At 30.7% G+C, this 13,281-nt stretch overlaps 1 protein-coding gene across 1 annotated transcript; it reads right to left on the reverse strand.

Annotated features, from left to right (window-relative positions):
* Positions 1-624: 624 nt before the first annotated feature.
* Positions 625-8,185, reverse strand: LOC126734506 (60S ribosomal protein L37). Its single transcript, XM_050438165.1, has 3 exons — positions 8,111-8,185; positions 7,661-7,796; positions 625-795 (listed from the first exon to the last, which is right to left on the reverse strand). Exons 1-3 carry the CDS (start codon positions 8,111-8,113, stop codon positions 662-664), a joined length of 273 nt encoding a protein of 90 aa, XP_050294122.1. The 5' UTR covers positions 8,114-8,185; the 3' UTR covers positions 625-661.
* Between the last annotated feature and the right edge of the window lie 5,096 nt (positions 8,186-13,281).

Below are 13,281 nucleotides of genomic sequence, written 5' to 3' on the forward strand. Positions count from 1 at the left end.
AAGGTTTATTATTTTTTTTGAAATGATTTTTTAATATAATGTTTCTAAAATCGATGTATCTAGAGACATATGGAAAGGTTTTTTTTATTTATCTTTTTGGTTTTTAAATAAAAAATCAAAATTTTAGAAATTTGAAAAACTGGCACCTATCAACTCTTGACAAAAATATGTACATTTCATTAGTGAAAACCGCATTAAAAAATATTGTAAAATAAAAAAGTTATCCAGGAAACAGAAATTTATGGGTGAATAATCCTCTTAAAAAAGGAATTAAGTAATTAAAAGGGCTAATGTGTTGCTACCTTTAAAGAAATATCTATATATTTCTTTAAAATCATCTATATATTTCTTTAAAGGTAGCACAACTTATTCCTCAACTAGACATTCAAAATAAATTGCAATTGGCAAATTTCTTCTTTAAACTAAACTTTATAAACATGGATGAAAAGATAAGTCTTCTACATTCCGATATTAATATTGATATTTTGAAAGATTTTTACTACTAACAAATATATATTTATTATCCATGTTTTCAGTATCAGCATTGCATACCTCATCGTTAATTGTATAAAAATTAATAAAGGTATGAGAATATGTGTGTAATTTAAAAGAATACCCAAAACATAAAATTAACTTTTATTTAGAAAGATCAACTTATAATCTATGTGGATTTCTTAACTGCAGGTTTGACACCTTCCCTGAAACCATTCTTGAAACGCCTGCGGACGATTTTAAGGTGACGAAGACGGCCAGTTCCAGTGGTCTTCCTCCTCTTAGCTTTGATTGACCAATTGTCTACAAACAAAGATTGTCTATACATTTAAAGTACTTATCAAATCTTTAAAAATAGGTAGCCAAAAATACTTGCAAAAAGAATTGATAAAAGTATTTTATGAGGTTTGAAAATGATGTCAGTGGCATATCATATTGTATACAATAAGAGTCAAACTAAAAAAATGGCCAGTTAGAAAAAGAATCAATGAATAATTTTATTTCAGGCATATTGAAATAGTCTTATTTTTTCTTGATAATTAATTATCTAATTTATTAATTACAAAACATATATTTAACTCTACTTCTTAAAGCTGGTCAAGAAAGAATTAAAGTTAAAATATTTATTCATCATTAACTCAAAGTTTATATAATGGTTTTTAGGTTTATGTTAAAGACTAAATCTTCCAGGAGGTAATTAAAGATATGAATAATGACATAATGTCATTGATGAGAAAAAATATATATATACCAATTTTATTGCCTGTAGATTCAGATGTATATGTTGATAAATTCATTATTTTGCAAAAAGTAACATTAAAGTCCTAAAATAGCCATAGTTTTACTAAGGCTATTTTAGGAGTTTAAATGTAGATTGAAAGACAAGTTAATAAAATCATGGATTAGGAATCTTAACAAATGCCTATATTGTGTCAAATAATTCTTGTACCTCGGTTGAAACTTAAAATTAGAAACAGCAGTTTTCTTTAATTTCATATTAGGTGACAGAGAATTGCTTCCGGTTCTTTTAAGTTTTACTGTAATAATAAGTTTTTTGGTTCTAAAATAAATATGCTGAAAAAAAATCCAAAATAGGGGACATTTGGTTCAGAAAAATCCAATTTACTAATCTTTTCGTTACTAAATGGGGAATCTTTTAAAAACTGACAATCAGCAACATTAAGTAAATGATGTAAAAGACCTCTCGAGAACATATTTATGTGATATTTCCCTTAATTTTTTTTTGGAATTCTGAGAACATGATCCTTTTTAATCAGCTGAAAAGTATCTAATTGAACATGTTCTGCAGGATATCACAGCATAAAGCAAAAAAGATTCTTCAGATATATTTTATAGCTTTTGGAATGTTATTTTGCTACTGTTATATAGGCAACCTTTTATTTTAAAAAGAAATTGATGCAATATTATTATTTCTTTGAATGACTAGGAAAACAATATTTTAGTTCTCAAAATTAATTAAATTTTAGTTTGAAAATCCACTGAGCTTGTTTAAGTCAAGATTAATGATGTGTGTGAAGCTAGCGTCCGATCGATATCCAGCAACCAAAATCGAGAACGCAGCATATGCCGGTTGCCAGCGACCAATTTATAGTCCGCGCTCCCTGTTATTTAATCAATATAATGCCCGTATCTCCAAAAATTCCCAAGGGATTTTAATAATTTTTTGTCCAGATATTAACAATGAATACCTAGATCGACTGACGATGGTCTCAAACCTCTACAAACTAAGGTTTTGTTGTGAAAATTAATTAAAAAGTCAAATGGTAAAAAAATGAAAAAGGCTCTAACTCCCAAAATTCCCAAAGGATTTGGATAAAACTTTTTTTTATAAAAGATAATAAATATCTAAATTGATTTTAGATGGTTGCAAACCTCTACAAACGAAAGTTTTTTGGTAAAAAATTATTGAAGTGTTAGATGTAGAAAAATATAAACGACTATAACTTCCAAAACTCCCAAAGGATTCGAATGAAACTTTTTTATACAACTAATAATAAATATCTAAATCGATTTTACATGGTTGCAAATCTCTACAAACGAAAGTTTTTTGGCAAAAAATTATTGAAATGTTAGATGTAAAAAAATATAAACGGCTATAACTCCCAAAACTCCCAAAGGATTTCAATGAAACTTTTTTACGCAATTAGTAATAAATATTTAAATCGATTTTACGTGGTTGCAAACCTCTACAAACGAAAGTTTTTTAGTAAAAAATTATTGAAATGTTAGATGTAGAAAAAAATAAACGACTATAACTTCCAAAACTCCCAAAGGATTCGAATGAAACTTTTTTATACAACTAATAATAAATATCTAAATCGATTTTACATGGTTGCAAATCTCTACAAACGAAAGTTTTTTGGTAAAAAATTATTGAAGTGTTAGATGTAGAAAAATATAAACGACTATAACTTCCAAAACTCCCAAAGGATTCGAATGAAACTTTTTTATACAACTAATAATAAATATCTAAATCGATTTTACATGGTTGCAAATCTCTACAAACGAAAGTTTTTTGGCAAAAAATTATTGAAATGTTAGATGTAAAAAAATATAAACGGCTATAACTCCCAAAACTCCCAAAGGATTTCAATGAAACTTTTTTACGCAATTAGTAATAAATATTTAAATCGATTTTACGTGGTTGCAAACCTCTACAAACGAAAGTTTTTTAGTAAAAAATTATTGAAATGTTAGATGTAGAAAAAAATAAACGACTATAACTTCCAAAACTCCCAAAGGATTCGAATGAAACTTTTTTATACAACTAATAATAAATATCTAAATCGATTTTACATGGTTGCAAATCTCTACAAACGAAAGTTTTTTGGCAAAAAATTATTGAAATGTTAGATGTAAAAAAATATAAACGGCTATAACTCCCAAAACTCCCAAAGGATTTCAATGAAACTTTTTTACGCAATTAGTAATAAATATTTAAATCGATTTTACGTGGTTGCAAACCTCTACAAACGAAAGTTTTTTAGTAAAAAATTATTGAAATGTTAGATGTAGAAAAAAATAAACGACTATAACTTCCAAAACTCCCAAAGGATTCGAATGAAACTTTTTTACGCAATTAGCAATAAATATTTAAATCGATTTTACATGGTTGCAAATCTCTACAAACGAAAGTTTTTTGGCAAAAAATTATTGAAATTTTAGATGTAAAAAAATATAAACGACTATAACTCCCATAACTCCCAAAGGATTTGAATGAAACTTTTTTACGCAATTAGTAATAAATATTTAAATCGATTTTACATGGTTGCAAACCTCTACAAACGAAAGTTTTTTGGTAAAAAATTATTGAAATGTTAGATGTACAAAAAAAATTTAAAAGCTATAACTTCCAAAACTCCCAAAGGATTTAAATGAAACTTTTTTACGCAACTAGTAATAAACATTTAAATCGATTTTACATGGTTGCTAACCTCTACAAACGAAAGTTTTTTAGTAAAAAATTATTGAAATGTTAGATGTAGAAAAATATAAACGGCTATAACTCCCAAAACTCCCAAAGGATTTGAATGAAACTTTTTAACGCAATTAGCAATAAATATTTAAATCGATTTTACATGGTTGCAAATCTCTACAAACGAAAGTTTTTTGGCAAAAAATTATTGAAATGTTAGATGTAAAAAAATATAAACGGCTATAACTCCCAAAACTCCCAAAGGGTTTGAATGAAACTTTTTTACGCAATTAGTAATAAATATTTAAATTGATTTTACATGGTTGCAAATCTCTACAAACGAAAGTTTTTTGGTAAAAAATTATTGAAATGTTAGATGTAAAAAAATATAAACGGCTATAACTCCCAAAACTCCCAAAGGATTTGAATGAAACTTTTTTACGCAATTAGTAATAAATATTTAAATCGATTTTACATGGTTGCAAATCTCTACAAACGAAAGTTTTTTGGTAAAAAATTATTGAATTTTTAGATGTACAAAAAAAATTTAAAAGCTATAACTTCCAAAACTCCCAAAGGATTCGAATGAAACTTTTTTATACAACTAATAATAAATATCTAAATCGATTTTACATGGTTGCAAATCTCTTCAAACGAAAGTTTTTTGGCAAAAAATTATTGAAATGTTAGATGTAAAAAAATATAAACGGCTATAACTCCCAAAACTCCCAAAGGATTTCAATGAAACTTTTTTACGCAATTAGTAATAAATATTTAAATTGATTTTACATGGTTGCAAATCTCTACAAACGAAAGTTTTTTGGTAAAAAATTATTGAAATGTTAGATGTAAAAAAATATAAACGGCTATAACTCCCAAAACTCCCAAAGGATTTGAATGAAACTTTTTTACGCAATTAGTAATAAATATTTAAATCGATTTTACATGGTTGCAAATCTCTACAAACGAAAGTTTTTTGGTAAAAAATTATTGAAATGTTAGATGTAAAAAAATATAAACGGCTATAACTCCCAAAACTCCCAAAGGATTTGAATGAAACTTTTTTACGCAATTAGTAATAAATATTTAAATCGATTTTACATGGTTGCAAATCTCTACAAACGAAAGTTTTTTGGTAAAAAATTATTGAATTTTTAGATGTACAAAAAAAATTTAAAAGCTATAACTTCCAAAACTCCCAAAGGATTCGAATGAAACTTTTTTATACAACTAATAATAAATATCTAAATCGATTTTACATGGTTGCAAATCTCTACAAACGAAAGTTTTTTGGTAAAAAATTAGAGATTTGCAACCATGTAAAATCGATTTAAATATTTATTGCTAATTGCGTAAAAAAGTTTCATTCAAATCCTTTGGGAGTTTTGGGAGTTATAGCCGTTTATATTTTTCTACATCTAACATTTCAATAATTTTTTACCAAAAAACTTTCGTTTGTAGAGGTTTGCAACCATGTAAAATCGATTTAAATATTTATTACTAATTGCGTAAAAAAGTTTCATTCAAATCCTTTGGGAGTTATGGGAGTTATAGTCGTTTATATTTTTTTACATCTAACATTTCAATAATTTTTTGCCAAAAAACTTTCGTTTGTAGAGATTTGCAACCATGTAAAATCGATTTAAATATTTATTGCTAATTGCGTAAAAAAGTTTCATTCGAATCCTTTGGGAGTTTTGGAAGTTATAGTCGTTTATTTTTTTCTACATCTAACATTTCAATAATTTTTTACTAAAAAACTTTCGTTTGTAGAGGTTTGCAACCATGTAAAATCGATTTAAATATTTATTACTAATTGCGTAAAAAAGTTTCATTCAAATCCTTTGGGAGTTTTGGGAGTTATAGCCGTTTATATTTTTTTACATCTAACATTTCAATAATTTTTTGCCAAAAAACTTTCATTTGTAGAGATTTGCAACCATGTAAAATCGATTTAGATATTTATTATTAGTTGTATAAAAAAGTTTCATTCGAATCCTTTGGGAGTTTTGGAAGTTATAGTCGTTTATTTTTTTCTACATCTAACATTTCAATAATTTTTTACTAAAAAACTTTCGTTTGTAGAGGTTTGCAACCATGTAAAATCGATTTAAATATTTATTACTAATTGCGTAAAAAAGTTTCATTCAAATCCTTTGGGAGTTTTGGGAGTTATAGCCGTTTATATTTTTTTACATCTAACACTTCAATAATTTTTTACCAAAAAACTTTCGTTTGTAGAGATTTGCAACCATGTAAAATCGATTTAGATATTTATTATTAGTTGTATAAAAAAGTTTCATTCGAATCCTTTGGGAGTTATGGGAGTTATAGTCGTTTATATTTTTTTACATCTAACATTTCAATAATTTTTTACCAAAAAACTTTCGTTTGTAGAGATTTGCAACCATGTAAAATCAATTTAAATATTTATTACTAATTGCGTAAAAAAGTTTCATTCAAATCCTTTGGGAGTTTTGGAAGTTATAGCCGTTTATATTTTTTTACATCTAACATTTCAATAATTTTTTGCCAAAAAACTTTCGTTTGTAGAGATTTGCAACCATGTAAAATCGATTTAAGTATTTATTGCTAATTGCGTAAAAAAGTTTCATTCAAATCCTTTGGGAGTTTTGGGAGTTATAGCCGTTTATATTTTTCTACATCTAACATTTCAATAATTTTTTACTAAAAAACTTTCGTTTGTAGAGGTTAGCAACCATGTAAAATCGATTTAAATGTTTATTACTAGTTGCGTAAAAAAGTTTCATTTAAATCCTTTGGGAGTTTTGGAAGTTATAGCTTTTAAATTTTTTTTGTACATCTAACATTTCAATAATTTTTTACCAAAAAACTTTCGTTTGTAGAGGTTTGCAACCATGTAAAATCGATTTTAATATTTATTACTAATTGCGTAAAAAAGTTTCATTCAAATCCTTTGGGAGTTTTGGGAGTTATAGCCATTTATATTTTTTTACATCTAACACTTCAATAATTTTTTACCAAAAAACTTTCGTTTGTAGAGATTTGCAACCATGTAAAATCGATTTAGATATTTATTATTAGTTGTATAAAAAAGTTTCATTCGAATCCTTTGGGAGTTTTGGAAGTTATAGCTTTTAAATTTTTTTTGTACATCTAAAAATTCAATAATTTTTTACCAAAAAACTTTCGTTTGTAGAGGTTTGCAACCATCTAAAATCAATTTAGATATTTATTATCTTTTATAAAAAAAAGTTTTATCCAAATCCTTTGGGAATTTTGGGAGTTAGAGCCTTTTTCATTTTTTTACCATTTGACTTTTTAATTAATTTTCACAACAAAACCTTAGTTTGTAGAGGTTTGAGACCATCGTCAGTCGATCTAGGTATTCATTGTTAATATCTGGACAAAAAATTATTAAAATCCCTTGGGATATTTTGGAGATACGGGCATTATATTGATTAAATAACAGGGAGCGCGGACTATAAATTGGTCGCTGGCAACCGGCATATGCTGCGTTCTCGATTTTGGTTGCTGGATATCGATCGGACGCTAGCTTCACACACATAGATTAATGTATCATTTTATCAACTTTTTGAAATGAAATTCCCTAATTATACTAAGCCCGCTATTGGGGTAAGTGTTAAGTGAATTAAGCAGACTAGTACGGTAAGTGAGTTTCATGGACATTGGAAAACATCAAGAGTAAACATTTTCTTAACTTAATGTCAACATGAAATAAGTACTTACAAGAACGCATTTTGGCAGAAGGGTATCCACATTGGGCACATTGTGACTTCTGGATATGGTATGAAGACCTTCCACACCTTCTGCAAAGTGTGTGAGTCTTGTTGCGACGTTTACCAAAACTCGAAGTACCCTTCGTCTAAAAAAACATAATTTGGTAAGCAAATGTATATTCTAAAACCTTTAATAGTGACAAAAATGTTTATTAGTTTTATATTTCTCGGAAACTATTTGGGAAACAGTATTCAAAAAAGGTTAGAAAAATAATGGCAATACATTGCTTCAAAGGTTGTCAGTCCCGAATTAAAACACCACTATTATGTTTTTTACAAAAAATATTAACTAAAACTTATTTTGTCACTACTAATACACATAAACCAATTTTCACAATTATTAAATATCAAAGGATTAACTAAATATTTCAAGAAAAATATCGAAATCTAAAAAACCAACCATTTTCCCCCAAAAATATAAACAGAAAGAACTGATAGGGAAACTTCTTTATCGGCCTGGGTTGACGTCTTTGACATTGACATTTGGCTAAAGTAAAGGATATCTTAAACCAACGCGTAAATTTCGCAGCGGATTCGTAACGTAAAAATCGCAGTGAAATCCGCAGCGGAATCCGTAGGGATCACATTAAAACGAATTTAGTTAATTACTAATCGTATCATATAAGATCTCTTGAACTACGTTTTAAGAGATCTTTAGTAGTGTTGATCACATAAAATTTTTATTAAATTATACCTATAAGTTATATATATTATACTTCAAAAGTTAATCAAGAAAAACCGATTTTCAGCGGCGTCTTTAAGGGGTCGTATCTTCGTAGAGAGGGCTATAGGATTTTTTTTTTATAAGAAAGTTTCATATATTTTTATTTTCTACCTAAATCTGAGAGATTTTCCACATTTTCCGTGATATAACTGATATAAAGTCTTACAGTCTTATTTCTATAAAAATTAATATAAGAATAAAGACTTAGTATGCAATACATGGCCCATCAATAAGTTGCTGATAAAGTCTGAATTTGACTTGACATTACCTGATAAGATAGTTGAAGTGGACATACCACTAGTGTCCTATAGTCTTTAACTTGCAACTTGAATTTCATTATCAACAAATTAGTCATCTGAAAAAAACTAAGAGTTATTATAATTTGAGGATATTTACATGATAGTTGTGTCCTAGTTTTAGATTATGACCTTATAACGTTCTAAATATTGATAATTCTAAAATTTTTTGCTGGTGCAAGAAAAATAGAATTTTTTAAATTAATATATACAGTAAATTTACTACAGTCGAAAGGAAAGAAAGTAATAAAAAGAAACAAAATTAAATTAATACATTTTGCAAACAAAAAATGTTTAAGTTCTAACTCTAGTTTACATCCGTTTCCGGTTTTGTCTGCTCGACGCAGTTTCACGTAAAATAATTTTTAGTTTGTAAAACTGTTTTTAATTTATCATATTACTTTTTAGAATAGAGTAATATGGGAAAACATAAGTGTTTCAGATATGATTTTGACTGAGAGCGAATATTTAAGTCGAAAAAAGAGGCATTAGTCTAGAAGATCTACTTCTTTGGAAGCTATAGAACTTAGAAACGCCATAGGGCATCATTAGTTATGTATAGGTTGGTCTTTAGAGAGACATGAATCGAGGAGTCACACCTCTCAGCCCCTTATCCAAAGATGGCTCCAAAGAGCACACCCCCCGTCTTAGAGTAGCATCTGCCGCTCTTTAGGAAGTAGGTATCTTATCTATCTTGACTAATAATAATAACAGGAGCCCCTGCCAAAGGGCCTTCCTTCTAGTAATAAGGAAATGAGTTTACTCCTCTGGTTTTCTCTTCAACCAGGAAAGTCCGAGGGCCCAGAGTAAGATTTTAAGAAATTGAATGAATTTTTAAGAGTAGGATCCAGAACCTTAAAAATTGAAAGCTTCAGGGCTTTATAAAGTTCTTATATCTAGATAAAGCAATTAGCTATTAAAAGGTTTAAATAAAGAGACAAAAAAAGACGCCTTATGGATAAGTATATAGTGTCTGCAATTTTACCACAATTATCTGTGCCTATTTTAAATGAAGAGACTTGTCAAATTGTCTCTAAATCTTTCATGTCTTTTAACATTAGAAAAGATAAGTTTCAAGTGGTTATGCAGTCTAAACTTAGGGCAGCAACTACAGCTCTAGTTAGATGAAATTCTTAAGGATAGTGACCTTAAAGTTATCCGAACATATTTTGCCTCCGATGGGAATTAGATGGTTTCACCTCTCGGGATTGGCGGTTTGAGATAGGATCACTAGATCATCTGCGTAAGCTTGGACGTCGACCTTCCACAGTCAAATTATGACAACAGGTCGTCAACGAGTAGCGACCACAGGAGAGGAGATAGTACCTCTCCCTGCGGGCAACCTCGTGCGGCCCTTAAGTGCACACGTTCGCTCTGTGAGGTCGTTATTCTTCTGAAACTTAGATATGCTTTGATCCAGTTGCAGGTAAGAGGGCTTGAGAGCTAGTTTGTTGATTTACCTGCCTGGTAGGCCTATTGGTGGACACTGAGGGGGCGTTTTTTCTAGCGCCACATCTCTCCCATCTCTGTCCATTAATGTCCATCAAAACCTTCTGTATGGTCTTCAACAGAAAGGATGTCAGGCTCATTGGAATAAGCGAAGATGCCTTGGCAATTGGTCGCCTAACTTAACTCGGTATGTATGTTACGTTGGTGGTTTTTCAGCATGTTGGAATGTATCCCAATGCTAGACAGGCTCTAAGTAGTGCTAATAGGTGGGGTAAAAGTAAGCCCAGCCCAACTTGAAAAAGTGCTGTATAGATTCCGTCCTCTAGCACCTTTAACCACACTAGGCGAAATTGTTTATGGTAAAAAGCCAGTTTTCTTTGGATGGTCGCCGGGGTTCTGCCCCAGCGTTTTCTCCAGAGTGATGAAGCAATTCTGACCAGGAAAGTATGTTTGTGCTAGGACTTCAAGGGTCTTTCGTTTGGTTTGTGTTAAAGTGCCATCGTGGTGTTTTATCGACCCTAGTTGCTGCTCACGTTCCCTTAAGAGCATTTTGTAGATCCTTGCACTGCGGGGCGTATTTTCATTGAAATCCTTGCAGAACCTTCTCCATGAACCCGTCTTAGTTTTACGTATTGCTTTATTGTAGTCGGTTAACGTTTTACGATATGGCTTCCAGTTGTTACTGCTTTTGCATTGTTGAAGATTTTGCGTACGTCAGACTGCATTTTGTTCAGATTATTATTCCACGAACATTATGTGTTCACAACACGTTCGTGTGCCAAAATTGTTCCGCTTCACCATCAGTGGACAGTTTTCATAATATGCTGTTACAATAGCTTCAGACACTTTATCATGTAATTTGGCTGATCATGATTCTGTATACTTTTGTCATAGGATAGTAAGTACTTATGGCTGTGATGGCTGCAAAAATTGAATGGCTAAACTTTGGAAAAGTTATGAAATCATCATAGCGACCAAGATGAGACTGGTCAGATGCCTGGTCTTCCCAATTTTCCTCTATGGGGCAGGATGTTGACTTTTAAAGAAACTGACAAACAGAGCATAGATGCATTTAAAATGTTTTGCCAGAGACGTATGCTCAGAATTACTTGTATAGCTCGCCAAACAAATGTGTCAATATTAGAATTCTGTTCTTGATTAGACTCAAAAGGTGTGATATTGGTTTCTAATTATAATTTCTAATCTGTTTGTTCTTACTTGTGTTCTTCCAAGCTTTATCTCTTGATCTTTCTTTACTTTGTAATTCACAGCTTTTATTTGCCTTTTAATGGCCCGGCCTCATTTTAGTCTGTATTGTGCTACCTTTATTTCGACTATAAAAATGCTGATTGGTGATAGATCCAGCAACACCTCCAAAGCTGGTGTAGTGAGCAAGCATGCTAGCGTTTATAGTTCCCTAGTTTTTCTGTTTTGTGAAACCGTTCGCAGGTGATTGAACCATATTATGGGGTTTACTATTATTTTATACAGCACAAGTTAATTTCTGGTATCAAGTCTCAATTTCTGCCACACAGTCTCCGTCATCTATTTAGAGCAGTTTTTGCTATGAGTATCATATTGTTTAAGTGCGGTCTCTCCAGGTCATTCTTTGATCAAAAATGACTTCTAAGTCTTTAACTTTTTTTTCAAAATGGTACCTGTGTTTAAAGGGGTTTACCAAATCATTTATAACTAACATGGTCACACAATTATAAATTGTGTACAAGGATTGCAGATGGTAACTCAGAATTATTGGAGGCTGGGCGTTTGTAGGTTAGGATTTAATATAGTCCCATAGTGAGTGATTTAGTACATGATAACACCCTCGTCGTGATAAAATTTGGCTTTCCGTCACTCTTAGTGAAAGATATACAGATCGTGTTTTCGTTCGTTACTTATAGGAAACTGCATAGAGGCGAAATTTTGCAAGGTGTATGTATTCAGTACAACAATGTATTCAGTACGAGTGCCTGCGACAGAGCACCGCCACGGCCGGCACGAGGACGGGATTAGTAAACATCTGACTTTCGTGGGAGTTGCGTACTTTGGCGACAAAATGTCCCAAAATATTACGCGAAAATCCAGGCATGTTTAATATGCTGTGTTTTGCATAATGAAAATTAAAGCATTATTCTAATAAAAAATAAAATATGAACTCTGATAAAAATATAATAAAAAATCAGAAATAAAACTCTAATAAACAAACTTAACAACATATAATTTTTTAAATAAAAGGCTCAAATAAACCGCCTTCTTTTGCTAAACAAAAACTTAACCTATCGTAAAAGCTATTTCGCACCTCCAAAAGAGTTTCAGGTAAAATGGAATTGGCACCTTCGACAATTTTATTTCGCAACTCCTCTAAATTTGTTGGCCTACTAAATTCATGCTTGTAAATGTTCTGCTTAAGGTAACCTCACAGATAAAAGTCATTTGGAGACAAATCTGGAGATCTAGGAGGCCATTTAATATCGCCAGTCCCACTAATAAGGCGGTTAGGAAAAGTATTTGTTAAAAATTCTTTTACCCTAGCCGCGCTATGAGCAGGACAGCCATCTTGCTGAAAATAAACCGATCCCAGGTTTGCATCAGGTAGGATTTGAATGGCAGGAAGAAATTGGTTTTGCAGAAACTCAAGGTACTTTTGGGCGTTTAAAGTGCCGTCAATAAAAAATGGCCCTATAACATTGTCGCCCAAAATACCTGCCCAAACATTCAATTTCTGAGGATACTGGGTACGAAACTGAAAACTTCTGTGCTCGTTTTCCTGAGACCAATAACGAACAATGGAAGGATTGTGTTTGTTATGTAATGGAAAAAAAGATTCATCAGAAAACAAAATTTTTATTTTTAGAAAAATTTTCGTTTTCATTTCCTTTTTCTATCATGGTTTCACAAAATTCCATTCTTCGTCACTGGTCTTCAGGAAATATTTACTAAGTTTTTGAATACTTGAAACATTTGTACCCATATTTTTTCCAGATACGAGCAACAGTTTTATTGCTCATTCCCAGTTGCTCTCCAACAGTTCTAGTGGACCGTGTCGAATCAAGTTCTAGGGTACTGCAAACCATTTCTTCCCGCCGTTCTATATCCTGAACC

Source organism: Anthonomus grandis, chromosome 3 (genome assembly GCF_022605725.1).
Source record: "Anthonomus grandis grandis chromosome 3, icAntGran1.3, whole genome shotgun sequence".
NCBI classification, from domain to species: Eukaryota; Metazoa; Arthropoda; class Insecta; order Coleoptera; family Curculionidae; genus Anthonomus; species Anthonomus grandis.